Genomic DNA, 17789 nt, shown 5'->3' with positions numbered 1-17789 from the left:
TAATATATCAGGCCTGAAACTTTCCTCTGACAAGCTTCTAGTTTAGACAAAACCGCTGCTGGGATAGATTTCTTCATGCAGTCAGCTTCTGTCCTTCTATTTCTATGGCAGCAAATTAGTGTGTGCTCTGACCTCAGTCCTTGTCCTGTGATCTGTCCTGTCTTACTCACCTGTAGCCTGAGTTCTCTGTCTCCCGTAGCCTGTAAAGTTTAAAGTCTTACTTTGTTGTCGGTTCTGCTACACGTGGAACTGAAATTGTATTTCTCTCGCAATCTTGTTTAAAAAATAGAATTTCACAAGGAACATACAGGCTGAAGATGTAATGAGTCAAGACCATAATAAGTCAATGAAATAAACATCAGTGCACACCCAGGAACTTGGTGCTCGTCACAGAAGATTCCTCCTGATCCAACAACAGCACATCACCGGCCAAGAAAGTACGACATCTCTGCTTTCTACCCAAGCTGAGAAGAGCCGGAGCCCTGGCTCCATCATGCCAACCTTTTACAGTATAGTCTGTTCTCTCTCTCTCTCTCTCTCTCTCTCTCTCTCTCTCTCTCTCTCTCTCTCTCTCTCTCTCTCTCTCTCTCTCCCTCCCTCTTCCCCGCTGTGGTCTATAGTCCATATTCTGTGTCAGTGTGGACACGAGTCAGTCAGTGCAGTTCGTGTTTTCATCAATATATGCAGCCCTGTGATTTAACAGGACCAGAATAGTACTTCGGTGCAGTACTCCAGAGGAGTTCTGCTGAATGGCTTCTCTCTCTGATGCCTCTAACAGACGTGAACACATTCCTCCGAGTCTCTGACTGTTTCCACAGACTGAAGCCGTCCAATCGGAGTGCGGCCTCCTGGGATCCCGGCCAACCAGCGGCCTGGCTCTGCGTGCAGGAGGAATGTGAGGCCACCACCGAAGAAGAAAATAAACAGGAAAATATTTCCTGTTGGGAGCAGCTTGGAGCGCCGGCCAATCACAGCCCGGCGCGGCGCGGCCAATCGGGGCCCGGCAGCTGCCTGCGCCTCTGTGGCGCAGAAAAGTTCTGCGAGGATGTTGAGGACCTATGTTGACATCAGACTGTCTCACCTGTCCGTCACTCCGTCATGGCGACGCTGGCTCTCTCTGCCACCTGATTGGTTCAAACAGGATGAGTGACGGCTGTGAGAAGACAGACAGAGGTGAGTGTCATCTGCGTATGACACTTTATACGTCCAATACTTTATACAGTACGCGCAACACTTCAAACACTTTGTGCATTACTTTCTATGTTTGACACTTTGAACAATCCATGCTTTAGACACTGTGCAGTTTATATGGACAACAATTTGTACGTATGACAAATTACACCTTCAAACACTATATTTATAGAATACTTTATACATGCAACACTTTCAAAGTAGACAATCTTTTACTCTTGATACATGCAACTTTTTTCAAGAATGACACTTTATATATAAAAGACTTTTGGAGTACATCACACCATATGTACTCCACTCTATGTAGGGCTCTTTATGTATATGTTTAGCAGGTAGTACCTACAAACCTAACTTATAAAAAGTTGAGTTTCAAAACAAACATGGCTGAAAATGTTGGGACTCAAGTAAACTGTGATCTTTGGAAGACTGAAAACAGTTTGAAGAAAGAAAATCTCACAGACGTTGTAGAATATCCAATCTGTACTCAGTTACTCTGTGCAGTATTTGTACTCTGTGGTACCTTTAGTCTGTAGTATGTGTAGGACTACTACACAGCAGCACTGCCTGGAACAATGAACCCATAAAGTGAGAAAGGATTTAGGATTTTCCAAACCTTTTTCTCCAGATCCGGTTTTCTCTCCTGTTTATCCTCCTTCGTCCTCACGTCTCTCCCTCTCTCTCTGTCTCTTCCTCCCTCCTCTTCCTCTCTCGTCTTCGTCTCTGACTTCATTCCAGATGAACGACGAGTGGAAACAAATGGACTCATAGAGAGTCTGCAGAGCTGAAGGGAGAGAAGGGGAGGGGGTAAGAGAGAGAGAGAGAGAGAGAGAGAGAGAGAGAGAGAGAGAGAGAGAGAGAGAGAGAGAGAGAGAGAGATGTCTGTTTTCAATCTGTGTAAGGAAGTACACACACACACACACACACACACACACACACACACACACACACATACGGGGAGACTGCAGTTTGTTTCTGGTTTTCACTGCTTCATTAAGTAAAGTGAAGTGTGAGTGTGAGTGTGAGTGTGAGTGTGTGTGTGTGTGTGTGTGTGTGTGTGTGTGTGTGTGTGTGTGTGTGTGTGTGTGTGTGTGTGTGTGTGTGTGTGTGCGTGTGTGAGTGAGTGAGGAGGTCAAAAATATGCGATCAATCAACAGCAGTCTGAGGTAACAGTACACATAGTGTATTTATGTATTGCAGTACTATTACTGCACCTGAGTATTTCTGAGTACTTTTACTTAATGTTTGAATCGAATCAAAGTGTTACAAAGAAACAGGAGGTTTTCGGATCTCTGGTGATTCTTGTTGTTACTGATTCTTACCAGTAACCACTGGTTAAATCCAGTTTTAAATGATGACTGGTTTTCACTTGTAAACTGGTTCAGACAGGTTTTCACCTGTAAACTGGTTCAGACTGACTTCACCTGTAAACTGGTTCAGACTGGTTTCACCTGTAAACTGGTTCAGACAGGTTTTCACTTGTAAACTGGTTCAGACTGGTTTTCACTTGTAAACTGGTTCAGACTGGTTTCACCTGTAAACTGGTTCAGACAGGTTTTCACTTGTAACCTGGTTCAGACTGGTTTTCACCTGTAAACTGGTTCAGACCGGTTTCACCTGTAAAATGGCCCAGACTAGTGTATATATATATATGTGTGTGTGTGTGTGTGTCTCTGTGTGTGTGTATATAGATATATAGATAGATAGATAGATAGATAGATAGATAGATAGATAGATAGATAGATAGATAGATAGATAGATAGATAGATAGATAGATAGATAGATAGATAGATAGATAGATAGATAGATAGATAGATAGATAGATAGATAGATAAATAGATAGATATACTCCATACATTCATTTATACGTTTTATTAACACAAGTAATTTTCATTAAACCACTGGATTAAAATATGACACATATTCAATTTAATATACCAACTATATTCTATAAGGTACCCCTAAAAGCATATTAGGGGCACATGATGTACTTGTAGTTTGAAATCCGTAATTTTATCTACAAATATTTGGTCTAAAAATGGTTTTAGAGGTTGCTGACGGTGAAAACAAGATTAAGAAAGGCCAATATTAAATAGGATAATGAGATAGATTTTTCATGTTCGAATATTGATGTATTCATGTGTACTAATGTTTATAGTTGATAAACAGCATACTTTATTTTCAAAAAGGAATTAAAGATGTTTCATTGAATACCCATTGGTCTGCATCTTTTTTTTAATTTTATATATGCATACATAGCTATGTTTTAATCAGTTTTAGACATATTAACTTGTATATGCTAATATGTGAATATCTATATTCTGAAATGTTACATGTTAAGTATATTGTTACATCTGTTTTAAAATATATGTCAATATCCATGTATATTTGGAAGTCTATTGAATACATTAATACATATATTTTAATATACAAGTAAAATATATCTTCATGCATTTTTCAACATATGAAAAGCGTCAATTCCTTATGTATTTTTCAATAATTATATTGATACGATACAAACATTACAATATATTTTCTTAGCGTAGGGGTCTGCATCCACAGGTAGGAAGAAGTGATATAGAAGAACAAAGGGTGCATGAATTGAGTTTGAACTAGTTTAAATTTACTTTAACTGGCTGGAACTGGTTTGAACTGGCCCGCTAGGCTGGATAATTCTCAGTGATAATGGCGGTAAAGAGACATTTTACAGCAAGTAGTTTCACCTGGAGAGAAAGCTTCCTGAAAGCCTCCAAACCTGAGAAACAGACAGAAGAGGGCTCCCTGTTGGCTGTGCATGGTACTGCAGCCCACAAACTGGTTCTGATTTGATCTGACACCATCCAGAGACCGGGGCCCAGTTGTTCAAAACTGGGTTATTTTAACCACCGGCTGTTTAACCTAAAAGGTTAAATCCTTATCCGGTTAAATCCTTAACCGGCTGTTAGCAAACCGACCATTAAATATGTGTTGTTTAAAACATGGTTAGTCATCCCGTTAGCTAACGTCGCCATCAAAGTTAACAGTGAGGTTTACAACACCGTTAGCGTCCTTGATGCTGCTCCGCCCAACCTACGCCCACTTTCAAGTCTCCGTTCCTCCACATTATGTCTTAAGCATTACCGGTTACCGAAAATGACATAGTGGTGGACGGCGGCGCATTGTTTTTATCTGGTCTATAAAACTACCATAAAACATGACAAACTACGCTGCTACCAGGATATTAAAGTGGAAACATGAAAACTGAGCTGGAGGATCGACGGCATCATGTTGCCTCATCTTGTTTTAATTTTGACCCGAGAGAAGGATATAGAAAGTGGACTGTACGTAGCCCCCGAGTGGCCGGAGAGAAAAAAATAATGCGTGGGAACGAGATAATAAGTCATTACCTAAATTTAATAGAGTGAGGGAACTAGATAATTTAATCTCTGGCCTCAAGATTCTTTACTCGTGGCCACGAATTAATTACCTGGATTAATATTGTAGTGATGACAGAGCTGGTGTTGTCCTGTCACACAGTCAGTCAATATCTAATGTGCTCCACATTATTTGATCTGGGATCAATGACGGGATTGAGGCGACATTGGTGAAAAAATATACACAAGGGAACGAGATAGTAACTCGGTGTCTCCAGTTATTAATTTGAGGTTAATAATTAGTATTACAGTTATTATTGTTTTTTCCTCTATGGCCCCGTAGAGGCGTAACTCTTCATTAGAGTATTGACTTATATCAAAGTTAATTCCACGGTCCACCCTGTCCTTCCTTTGTTGAACTGGTATCATGAACGCAGCGCTGCCAGTGAACGCCACGGTGACAGTTAACCACTGTTAAAAAGTTAATGGAGGTCTGGAGGTGACGAGGGATGGGAATCAAAAACCGGTTCTGACTGAGAACCGGTTCCAATTGATCAATTCCACCGGAATCGTACACCTTATATGTGTTCGATTCTTCTTAACAATAGACCTTTTTCACGACAACCGGAAGTAGCGTCTTGTGGTGCTCGATCACTTCCTGTTTGTGCCGGTCTCATTGAAAATGGACCTTATCTTTTCACCCACGCTCCTGAACTTGCCAGCTTTTTCATTTGCTGATGCGAAGGCCATCGCAGCGGGTAATACACGAACAAATACACTTGAAGAAGGGTATAAGTTCATCCATGAAGAATATATCCACAGCTATCAAGGTAAGGAAAGACATAGTTCAGTGAGCTAACTGCTAGCTACAACATATGATGAACATAAACATGGTGAGAAGCCTCATCTAGTCTGCTTAATTATTAGAGGTACTTATTGGAGGCATGATCTAGACTTTTAAATGATATTTTACATTCTGATATGTGTTTGCTATTATGATAGGGGAAAGTTATGATGATGATGCCAGATGTTAACCTTAACCCTGCTTTGCTTCTGCATGCTTTTAGTATCAGATAGTATCAGCTGTCATAGATGAGAGCTGAAGAACCTTCATGTACGATGAACAACTCCTGTATGACGCAGCGCTTACTATTTATCTTCTGCTGCTCTGGATTCTGTTAGTTGATTAAAGCTAATTATATTTTAACAAGTGTTAATTTCTATATATGTGCTAAAACACTTCTCTGTTTTAGACCTCACTGGGTGTTGACAAGCTGAGTTGTTGGTTTATTCCTGTAGTTGTGCAGCTGGTAAAGGCTTTAACGACCATGTAGTTGAACTCCTGGATCAGACTGCTCACTCCTCCCAGCTCCAGCTGCCAACGCTTCCTCCTGCACTGACCTGCACAAGTGATCTACACAGATGGACCAGACCAAGAACACAGGTAAAAAAAAGTGGAACCATTGTTTTCCTTTTGTAATATCATTCAGTATGTGACAATCTCCGTAGTAGTTTTAGCAATTTAAGTAAAAATCTTAGCTCTCACAAATCTATCCCTCCATGTCCGACCAAATTGCTCACCTGTCCCTTTATTTATTTGTCATATTTGTTTATTTCTTGTATAGGATCCATCCTGAACCTGCCAGTGAGGTGGTGGTGGGGAAACAGATGCGTGCAGTCCACGCTGTACAGAGCTTAAACAGGTATCATTTATTGGTAATTAATGTTTTTATGCTTGTAATGTTTCCTTTTTTTTAACTTACTGTGATGATGTCACTCATGTGTTTGTAGGACCACTTCCTGATCACGACATCCTGACATCAGGAGAAAAACTATGCCAACTGGAGTCCCAACCACTCATAGCTTTCATTTTAGATTGCCTCTCAACTTTGGAGTTCGTCCAAAACAAATGATGTGACCCAGGTTGCTTACCTCAAGGTTCAGGATGGCCACACAAGTCTGAGGCGTTCACACACATACTACTGGCAGGTACAGGGTCAGCTGGTAATCACTGGATTGGAATGGTGGGACTTTGTCACTGACACATTTATAACAATAACTGTTGAGTGAGAGTGGCGTGATGAATCGTTCATTTACCAGATGAAATCAAAACTGGACATGTTTTACTTCAACACCATCAATGTGTTTATTTCAATGCAGTAATGATCATATTAAAATGTAGAAATGACCCTTTGTCACTTTGTGTTTTGAACATTAAATCTCAAGTTGTGTAAATCACTGTAAATAGTGTCTAACACGTCAGCAATAAGCTGCTCCTTCATGCCCACAGCCACCCTAAAGGAGAACATTAAAACTCAAGGCATTCTGGGGCAGCGCTGGGTTCAGGCGTCATCTTCAACTGTCTGTGCTCTGGTCCAGTATATGAGGCGGGATGCAGATGGAGCAATGGACTCCCAGAAGATCCGGAACACACTCTCAGATGGGAATTTCATCTAGTGCACCTGTGAAACCAAAAAATAAAATTAGATCATACAATAAAATACATTACTATATAAATAAGATCTAACTATAAAATAACTCACAATGTTAAAAACGTTTTAGTATTCATTTTTTTCTAATAATTTCATTACTTTATTTTTTAAATGTAAAATTAAATTGAAACCGTCTTGTTTTCATTTTCACTGACTAGCACGATTGGTTTAATTATTGAGCTCCTGTGACATTATTTCCTTGTGGATCAACACATTGTGTGAGTCCAGGTACAAGAATACAGTATATGTATCCTTCATTGATTTGATCTCTAGATGGTCTAGATCTACACACTGGTGCTGCAACGCGTCCTGCAATTGTATTATTAGTTATATTTGATCTTATATGACAAACTTATGCAATTTACCATCTTAGATATTTACCTGTGGGTGGATGAGCCACATAATGGTGGTCTGCAGTAGCAGCTTCAGCCTGGCTTGCTGTGAGAGGACAAGCTACCGTTTCTGAGCCAGAGACAGAATCCCTCCGAGGTGGTGCAATAAAGTCATTCCAGGGAAAGAGACATGGAACAGTTCCACTTTTAAGGCGACTGGTGGTGGATCCGCTGACAACATCCTCCTGGTGAAGTACTGGCTGCATACAAAAGTGCTCCCTGGCTTTATGCAGAATTTCAGACCCTCATCCCTCCTAATAGCTTGGATTCACTGCCTCCTTTAGCCCGGGTCCGTGGGAAAAGCGTGGTAAGAGAGGTATGGTTGTTTTCTTGCCCCACAAGAGCAAGCAGGAACATAACAAAAACAACCGCGTCGAGACTGACCATTATCGTCACTGTCCAACGCTAAAGCGACAGCCACCGGAAGTAAATGAGCACCACATCCGGTTTAAAACGCGGAAGTGTGAAAAAGGTCTATTCATTTCCCAGCACGAAGTCAAGTCGCGTTGCAGTACGTTGCATGACGTCACACACTGCGACGCAGACCTCCTACAACCAGGAGAAAACATGGAGGAAGAAGGTCTAAAGTGGGAGACGATAAACGACTAAATAATACGATACGTTAATACATGTTCACTCACCAAGTCCTGAATCCACAGAGTCCACAGCCTCTCGCCTCACAGCCACAAGGTCCAAGTTAAAACAAAAAAAAGGTCTCGGTCCAAATCCCGGCAGGAGCCTTTCTGTGTGGAGTTTTCATGTTCTCTCCGTGTTCTCTCCTACTAATGAGGGACTTTTAATAAATGAACTCTGCCGTCAATCTGTCCCGTGTAGTGAATGTCTGCTCCAAGGAGCCGACGGCGTAGACATATGCTAGTAGATCTTCGCTTTATGTGTGCGCCCCTAGTTGTCACAGTATTAAACGCTCTACTAGAGTATGTCTACTGTGTAGACATACACAATCTAGTAGAGGTCTACTACTGTATGTCTATGTATTAGATCATTATGTGTTGAAAATCCCTTAACAAAAAGCACAAGAAAGTAAAACTACTTTTTTTCCCCTCAAAACAATACTCAGGAATTGTTAGAAGAATTGATAAAATCTCATCAATTCCCACCCCTAGTAATCTACCTGTTAATTCTCCTTTTTAAAAATAATAATAATAATAAAAAAAAGAATAATAATTAAAAAAGAAAAAAAAGAAAAAAAAAAAAAGAGAGAAAAAAAAAAAAAAAAAAAAAAAAAAATCGATAAGGGAATCGATAAAGAATTGAATCGTTAAACGGAATCGAAATTAGAATCGGAATCGGAAAAATCTTATCAATTCCCATCCCTAGAGGTGACGTCAAGAAATCTTTAACGTCAAGTTAACACCTGGTTAAAGTTAACCAACTTTTGAACAAGAAGATAACAGTGCTGTTAAAGTTAACGGCTGGTTAAACGATAACTGAGTTTTGAACAACCGGGCCCAGGCCGACTCCAACTCATCATTAAAAAAGGAAATGAATACTTTAATTAGGAGTATAGTAAAACAGAACAAAGCGAAGCAGATATTCAGCTCAGTAAAACTTGTTTTCATTACTACACTCTTAAAAATGTTGGGTTAAAAATAACCCAACATGGGTTATTTTTTAACCCAACACTGGTTAACTATTGGACAGAACACATGCTGGGTTATTTTGACCCAACAAGTTGGGTTGGCCTCTTTAAACCAACAGTTGGGTTGTTTATATTACCCAACCATAGGCTCAATTTGACTATACTGTTGGGTTCTTTCTACTCAATCAGTTGGGTTGTTTATATAACCCAACCACAGGCTCAATTTGACTATACTGTTGGGTTCTTTCTACTCAATCAGTTGGGTTGTTTATATAACCCAACCATAGGCTCAATTTGACTATACGGTTGGGTTCTTTCTACTCAATCAGTTGGGTTGTTTATATAACCCAACCATAGGCTCATTTCTAGTTATTAATATTCTATTGTAATTATATAATATTGTTGTCTATTTATTGATTAAATATACTCTGACACAAAAAATTAAGAATAAATATTTATTACAATTCAAAATTCACCAAATACAAAATATTTAAATTAACAAACTTTATTAAAAAACAGGGAACAGTGATTTACACAAACTTTTAGATACTAAACATATGAACAATTTTGCAAAAAAAAATTCTGAACAATTATTTATCACAATTTACAGAACACAAAAATATTTTAATGAACAAAATTCCTGTAATTGTAATTTAAAAAAAAACAGGGAACAATGACAATCTTTTCAGAACAACAATATCTACAAACAATTGTAGGACGATATCTACAGACGAAACGGTGTCCTGGCCTAACTGGAGGCCAGTGATAGAAGCTGGCTCCTGAGGAAGCCAACTGCTGGTGAAACGGTTCCCTCCAGTTCAAACACCACGCTTTGGAGGAATTGCCATGTTGGCGTGCACTCTTTTGAGTAGTGCAAGTCAAAAACATAAAAACTTTTAAAACAAATATCCACTGCTGCAAGGGCTGTTTCGGCCTCAATTGTCCTCCCCGAGATCACAGAAAATGCCTGCGAGTAGTGCGTCCCGCTCTCCAGCAGGACGACATGGGGGCATCATCTCGTCGTTTTTGCCTGCTCGAGGTATTCCACCATGTTGGTTCCGACCTATGATGAGAAATAAAATAGATAAGGTAAGTATCGCTACTTGGGCAAAGCAAGTATCATTAGCTCACAACTCAAGCTCTTTCAACCCATTCCTACCAAACTTTGTTGAACCCCCTTCCACTGCAGTTCCATCTAAAGTCTTCTCGGGTGTGCCTCCAGCTTTGCAAATCGACACACTGCATTTTTGTCTGTTCACAAAGACAAATATTTTTCATTGGGGTTTTCAGTGATTGGCAAACACAAGGTAACACACATTTGAGTAGTGAAACAAAAATTATACATCATACTCAGTCATCTAATACAGAGAGGGCTAAATACTTTGAACCACATTTCACTGCAGTTACAGCTAAAAGTATTCTGAGGTGTGTCTCTACCAGCTTTGCACATCTACACACTGCATTTTTTGTCCATTCTTCTTTGCACAACAGCTCCAGTTGTCAGATTGGAGAGCATCTGTGAACAGCAGTTTTCAAATCTTGCCAAAGATCCTCAGTAGGATTCAGGCTTCATATTTAGCTCCATCCATCCTCCCATCAACTCTGAGCAGCTTCCCTGTCCCTGCTGAAGAAAAGCCCCCCGCAACACGATGCTGCCACCATGAACCTGGACACACCATCCACTGTGTGAAACACGGTGGTGGCAGTTCACAGATGTTTTGTTTTGCAAAGAAGAATGGACAAAAATGCAGTGTGTATATGTGCAAAGCTGGTAGAGACACACCCCAGAAAACCCCCTCTGTATCAGAGGACTGAGTATCATATCATTTTTGTTTCACTTCTCAAATGTGTGTTACCCTCGTGTTTGTCGATCACTGAAAACCCCAATAAAAAGTATTTAAGTTTGTGGTTGCTACATGACAAGGGGCGTATAAGTTCAAGGGGTATGAATACTTTCACAAGGCACTTTAATAAGTGTGAATAACAAAGATTCATCCAGATGAGACTTATTTAATAAGCAAAAAAATGTTTGTCGTAGTGCCTTTAACAATGAAATCATGCGGCATGTGCAGTCTTCTTATGCGAGTTATAACTTTTAAGAATTGTGCTTTGTGAAATGAGTAACATTATCTAACGTTGCACTGTCACTCATTCCAAGGATATAACGTTTTTACCATGCCCTTTGTTATATAAAGATGAATGTTTCCTTCCAACTTTTTAAAACAACAACTGGGGTTGTTTCTAAATGAATTTATGTTTTGATTTATGCTCAAAGTTGAATTACTTACAGGTAGCACATCCATGAATGCTCTTCTTGACTCATTAATGGTGGCCTCTCCGTTCATCCACATCGGTGAGTTTCCCTTCGCGTTTCACAAGACTTATTATCTTGTCTGCATAAAGAGGAACCCACTTCTCAAACAGCTTTGGGGCAGCCTCACCGTGAAGGATAGCAAAGTCCTGTGCAATCTAAAAGATGGAGACAAATTGAGAAACAAGGTCATTTAAATAATATGTCAATATTATATTATAATATTATGTCAATTTATTTATAATAGTAGTGGCTACCAAGTTAGTACCAATAAAATAATGTGACATTGAAACAACTTAAATTGACTTACCACTAAACCTGTCAATGATCCCGGGAAGCTGCCACTCAATCAATTTGGATCTCACGAAATCATCCATGAGGTGGGAGAATCAAACTGCAAAACCAACACAAAGAATTAAAATAAAACAAACGTATCATAAATAACTCATTCAGTAACGTTAAATCAGAGGCATTTTCACTGTCGTAACAATTAACTTCTCTACGGTTTTAAACTACTTTTAGACTTGAGCAAATTAGAAAGTTACCGGTTCCGCCTCGGCAAACTCAAGCTGGCTAATACAGCGCGGACTGGCTAGCTATGTTGTTATATATGGAAGCCAAATTGATGAAAAACCTCACGTTGTCCTCCTAACTTTAAAACAAATATACTCGAGTTACTTCGAAACTGCTACGTAGTGCCCAGGCTAACATGCTAACTTGCTACGTTTAATGAAATGGAGTTTGTGCATGCTAATAACGTTAGCTAACAGCTTGCTGACTTACCAATAGATGGTAACGTTGCTCATTGATGCGTCATTAACTCACATCTAAACCTCATATTCCCTAAAGCCCTGGCCGCAAAGGCTTCCATGTATCTATGTAGCTCACAATCACTGCTACACACGCTCATATTACGTTGAACCATTCGTATGACCAACATACACGGTTACTACAATAAGCTTTATATACATATTATTCATATAAATTAAACAATGTGGTGAAACAATAGTGCACACGTAACAAACCTTGATTTGTAAAGAGCTGAGTCTCAGTATGTCTTGGTGTAGCGAGATTTTTCCGATCCAGCATCCGGGCACTGCTCGCACCTGGTGGTCGAATGAGTGGGTGTCACCTGGGAGGAACATTACTGTTGGTCGCGCATGCGCGATCGTCAACCCAACATGTTGGGTAGTCCGAAATAACCCAACACAGTATAATGGAAATTACAACCCAACAGCTAATAACCCAACTACCAATGACAATAACCCAGCAAATTGGGTTCTTAGATTACCCAACTTAATGAAAACAACCCAATTAAACTACCCAACAGTCTTAACTCAGCTGTTGGGTTGAAAAATAACCCAACATTTCTTAGAGTGTAGTCTTTATTCTTATTAACAACCAAAATAATACAAACACATAATCCTGCGCACTCACATCCTCCAAAGAATATAGTTATACACACAACCAACACACAACCAGAATTATGACCGCCCCACCACAAACATGGTTTCAGAGCATTCTATTAGATCTAGTGCTATGTAAATACATTTTGATTGGTTAATTGATTGATTTAAATGTATACCTATTGAGCCCTTTTAAATTCGAGAACTTCACCTCTTTTAAAACCTCAGTTACTTGATATCAACCCACTCTGGTGAAAATAAACAGCTTGAGACCCAGTGATGCATTACAAAGTTACTAAGTTACTAAGTTACTATGCTACTAAGTAACACGTTACTGAGTTACGTGTTTAATTACTGAACTGAACAGACCGGCTGCTCCTTCATTCCTTCTCCTCCAACCCACACACACACACACACACACGCACACACACGCACACACACAAACCCATGGGCAGTCCATTTCCTTATGCTCATGCACCTGACCCACCTCTCAGCTAATCACAGGCCATGGTGTGTTCAAATACCATAAAATAATAGGAACCAACATCATCAGTGATTCATTGGAACAATAACAAAACTGCAGAGCTGCGAAACTATTGTTGTAATTTTCTTTAGTAAAAAGTTATATTGGCCCATGATGCCACTGGGGATCTTTGTCATAGTTGTTCCAGTCTGCGTGCCACAGAATGAAATGCGTGTCCAGTTTTATTTGTCCTGGTCATCACAGGGACCTGGAGAGAAGAGATGTGATGTGACTCAAGGGAGACTCGACCTTCAGGGGGTGAGAATGGGCGCGGCGGTCAGTGTTAGTGAAGCATCAAAGAGACGTAGCTGAGTCCCAACATATGGAACATTACTGGATAACACAGGGTGTCTTTGTCATCACCATCTTCATGGCAGCAGCTCCCACAACGCTTCCCGCCTGAGCGGCTGCAGTGCTGGCCTGAGCGCCTGCAGTGCTGGCCTGAGCGGCTGCAGCGCCGGCCTGGGCCAGAGCAGTTCCTACACCAGCGGCCACCTCACCACTGGAGAGTACAATAGCTTCAACAGCTGCGACCTCTATATTACAGAGAAGCAGCGCTCCGAGACCAATGGCTCCAGCCACTCCAGCTGCCCCACTTAGAACCCCCGTAATAAAGCCGTTGTTACTCTCAGCTATAGTCTGAGCTTCTAAGCGACCCATATTTGGGTTTTTTGTCAGAATTTCTGTCGTGGCATTAGCCACAGCCACGTGGGCTTCTTCAAAGGCTCTGTTGCTGTAATACCTTCTGCTGTTGCTGTGAATCATCTGGAAGATCTTTGCCAGCAGCTCTCGGACCTGAGAAGTTCTCGTGTCTCGGTTGTTGAAGACATGATATCTTCCACCGCACTGGTGGACGAACCGAGACAGAGCTGGATCCTTACTGAAGAAGGATTCGACGGAAACCCTTTCATACTCCAGATCATCTCCGTGGGTGAACAGGACCAACATGTACTTTGCAGCTTCTTCCCCAAACAAAACCTGGAGGATTCTGACAGTCTGCAGTTCTTCGTCTGTGAACCTGTTGGGCTGGATCACCACCAGGATGACATGAGGACCCGGAGCAGCAAAGGTAATGCACTTAGCGATCTCTCTCTGCACGTCTTCATTCGCCATTCTCCTGTCAAACAGTCCAGGAGTATCGACCACAGCCAGAGCGCTGCCTTCAAACTCTCCTCTTTCTTTCTTGCACACTTCGGTCACTCCAATCGGGGTCATCTCACTTGTAAAGGCTCGTCTTTGTAAGATTGTGTTTCCTGACGCACTTTTCCCAGATCCATTTTTTCCAACCAGCACAATCCTGAGATGCTGCTCCTCAAAACCTGTGACAGACATCTTGACATTAATAATCCTACATTCCCACATCTTCATTTGATGCCCCACAATGAGGCCTTTAAAGCACATACATCACTTTCAGAGGCACCACCACTTCAACCACAACCTCCACCTGAACATGTACTTCTAGTGTCGCTGCTATTTGTGCAGCTTAAAACAAAACTCCAGTTCTGAGACGGAGCGTCACTCTCTTTAAACTGCATAAGAGCACGGCGTTGGAAATAATCTCACCTTTCAGAAACGGCTGGGCCGCCATCGGGTGTTGGCTGCTGTATGAGGACATGTCGATCTGGTTGTTTTCTGTGTGTCGGTCTGGTTGTTATGCGTCTTCTGATAAACTGCAGTCTTTCTCACAGCTCGGAGCTTTTGTTCTGTGCCACCCTCTGATCATGAGGGAACTTGTTAGACTGGTTTGTTTTTAAGCCTTGTGGTGATGTCAGTGCTGAGAAAAAAGCCCCGCAGGAAGGTAGAAGATTCGCCAAACAAATGAGCTACACAACCATGGGAACCTCCTCCGGTTGCAGTGGGTTTTTTTGACACTGTGGGGAAAAGCCGCACTTCCACCTCCCTCCCCTCTGTCAGGATGTTTAATGCTGCATGATGAGCAAGACAAGCGAGACACGAAAGGGATTATTGTTTTTTAAAAAGTCAGTAGAGAGAGGTGGGATGAGAACAGGAAGGGAAGATTGTTCAAACTGTTGAATTCAACGTGTTTGAATCGGTACTAACAGAGACCAAACCCTGCGAGTTTTCTGCTGCCATTGAAAGATGGAACGAGTTCAAATGAGGCCAAAATAGACTCAGATTCAGGCAAACAAAAGTAATGTCGAGCTCACACACACTGGGGTAACTTCTTCAGATGTAAGTGTCACGTTTCGCAGGTGTATACTGCTGGGTTTGTTTTATTTGTGTGTGTGGGCGTGTGTGCGTAGGTGGAGCGGACGGAGGAGGATGCTCACCTGAAACCGATGAGTGAGGCCAGTATTTAGGACCCGGGTTTCCAGGCTCTCATCGCCAGATCGTCACGTTTATCCCCGCGGTACTTTGACTCGGCCCCTCAAGCTTTTTGTATGACCATTTGTTTTTCGTATTCTAAGTGACTGGGAGTTATCTGTTTTCTACTCTCCTGTGCAGTCCCTGTGTGCCCCGCTCTGTCCTGCTCGGGAGATCGCTGCCCGGTGACGTCAACCTCCGCCTCCACGCCACTCTCCGAGGATTGCCCGTCCGCTGGAGAGATCACCTGAATAAACTCTTTTTTCTAAACTTAACTTCCTTGTCCTGTCGGCGACTGAATCCTCCACACACCACACCTGACAGTAAGTTTTGCAAATCTCACTCAGATTTAGGCAAATTAGAGCTCGCGCATGACGGCAACACACTCAGATGAAAGTACCGGAGATGATCTTCAGATTAACGTGATGTGCCTCCAACATTTACTTCTTTCTTTCACCTCTAATGTCTCTCAGATCAGAAACATGTTGACTCAGCGTGATGGCGAGAAAGTAATCCTTCCATTTGTTACTTCCAGAGGAGACTGTTGTAATTCCCAATCATCCGTCCAGATAACTGCTTAAGACATCTTCAACTGATTCAAAATCCTGCAGAGAGAGAGAGAGAGAGAGAGAGAGAGAGAGAGAGAGAGCACCAACAGGAAATAGCAGGACATATCACATCATTCCAATTTTAACTTTGCTTCATTGTCTTCCTGTTGCAATATCAGGCTCCTCTCATGTGGAACCAGATCACAGTCTCAGTTAAGGAAGCTGACACAGTCTCTACTTTTAAAGGGGACATATCATGCTAAATCCACTTTTTTAGCCCTTAAATGCATGTTGTTGTATATTTAGAGTGTTTAGAAGTACAGAAAAGTTCAAAGTAGTCTCTTCAGGTGCTCCGTTGATATCTTTATATTCTGTTTTGGTCATATTTTGCGATCCGTTTCGATTTTTCTATTCTCTATTACGTTTTTTGAACTATTACGTCACAGTATTCCCGGCGGAACTGCCAAATTAGGACATTGACACTTCGAGCAATCCGCCATTTTTGTTTCTCGCTGCGATTTTGTAGTCCAACCTAAGGGTGCCGAAGTTACGAGAGGATAAGTCGAAATGTTCGGTTGTTGGATGTAGTAACCCACAAGCTTCGTTACACCGTCTCCCAGCATCAGAACCTTTTCGAAGTGCCTGGTTGAGTTTTATTATTCACAGAAATGTACCCACATCTGTGGGTAAGGTCATTTTTGTGTGCGCGAAGCACTTCAAGAATGCTTCAGCAACCTCCGCCAGTATAAAGAAGGATTTGCCGAAAGACTTGGTCTGATTGAGCGGTCAGTTCCTTCTATCTATGGAGACGACGAACAGAGCACTTCGGTAAGCTGTATATAACGCTAAAAAGTGTGATGATAAGACGTCCCTGTCATTGTTTTGTTAGCATTAGCAGTTGCACCGTCTTCATATGTTAGCGCTGTGTGCTCGTTTTAGATTATAATGTAACTTCTGTGTTAAATAGTCGTTGTAATACAGGCAGTATTGTAGTAGTGGGCATGGATGGAGAAGTTAGTGTAAATATAGTAACACACCATTGCGTTACATCCATATGAAGACGTTGTTCTTCAGGTGCATCATCGTCATTTTCATCTCGCTCCGCCGGGTCCGACTCTGGCTCCAACATGTATGGCTGGATGGACAAATCTTCCGTTGTTGACATTTTGTAAATAATGTGTGAATATAAAGTTTCTGCGCCGCTAGATAATTGTATCTGTTCTTTCAAACTACAAAGATGGCCGAACAGGGTGGCGTTGAACCGAGTGTCACCTCTGCAACCTGGAGAGGAGGCGGGGTATGAAGTGTCTCATTTGCATTTGAAGAGACCGCCCCAAAACGAGTTGCTCTCAGAAGCACATCAGAAAAGGGGTAGAAAAGGGGCCTGTGGAGCTCTAATAATGAGGAATTCAGACCCAAGCATTGCAGTTCCGCTTTATATAGACCACAACTGTATGATTTATATGTAAAAAGGAAGGATTTAAAAGCATGATATGTGGATATAGGGAACATGCGCAGTGAGTAATTCGAGTGTGACGTCATCGAGTGCAATCCAACATGGCGGCACCCTGCTTGTCGTACAAACTTTTCCGTCAGACGGAAGGAAAAAAACAAAATAACAAAAGGAAAATTAAGATCACCCACAACGCTG

The 17789-nt window shown here is 41.4% G+C and overlaps 2 protein-coding genes across 4 annotated transcripts in view; both read right to left on the bottom strand.

Moving 5' to 3' along the window:
- The window catches only part of LOC308122297 (platelet-derived growth factor receptor beta-like), a 12543-nt gene extending 10403 nt beyond the window's left edge, over positions 1-2140 (bottom strand). The window contains exons 1-2 of the mRNA XM_080484045.1: positions 1805-2140; positions 1082-1153 (exon numbers count right to left, since the gene is read on the bottom strand). The gene's annotated coding sequence lies outside the window, so the exon portion shown is untranslated. The remainder of the gene's footprint in view (positions 1-1081; positions 1154-1804) is intronic.
- A 4736-nt stretch (positions 2141-6876) lies between these two features.
- On the bottom strand, positions 6877-14957 carry LOC308122303 (GTPase IMAP family member 9-like). Of its 3 annotated transcripts, XM_080484053.1 has the most exons (5): positions 14829-14957; positions 14008-14584; positions 12362-13473; positions 11647-11730; positions 11314-11494 (listed from the first exon to the last, which is right to left on the bottom strand). In XM_080484053.1, the coding sequence occupies exons 1-3, from the start codon at positions 14878-14880 to the stop codon at positions 13464-13466; spliced, it is 639 nt and encodes a 212-aa protein (XP_080340179.1). In that variant the 5' UTR covers positions 14881-14957; the 3' UTR covers positions 11314-11494; positions 11647-11730; positions 12362-13463. The 3 variants fall into 3 exon arrangements, with proteins under 3 accessions (XP_080340178.1, XP_080340179.1, XP_080340177.1); XM_080484052.1 differs by lacking the exons at positions 11314-11494; positions 11647-11730; positions 12362-13473 and adding an exon at positions 6877-7003; XM_080484051.1 differs by lacking the exons at positions 11314-11494; positions 11647-11730; positions 12362-13473 and having other exon boundaries at positions 13479-14584.
- Between the last annotated feature and the right edge of the window lie 2832 nt (positions 14958-17789).

This window comes from Lipophrys pholis, assembly GCF_963383615.2.
Source record: "Lipophrys pholis genome assembly, chromosome: 16".
In the NCBI taxonomy this organism is placed as follows: Eukaryota; Metazoa; Chordata; class Actinopteri; order Blenniiformes; family Blenniidae; genus Lipophrys; species Lipophrys pholis.
This window is presented reverse-complemented; position numbering and strand designations above follow the sequence as displayed.

Excerpts from the sequence above, each read along its gene's own strand:
- LOC308122303 (XM_080484051.1), bottom strand. The coding sequence starts at position 14,880 with ATGTCCTCATACAGCAGCCAACACCCGATGGCGGCCCAGCCGTTTCTG. Across the intron at positions 14,585-14,828 it reads GGCCCAGCCGTTTCTGAAAG|GTTTTGAGGAGCAGCATCTC; the intron begins GTGAGATTATTT and ends TGTCTGTCACAG.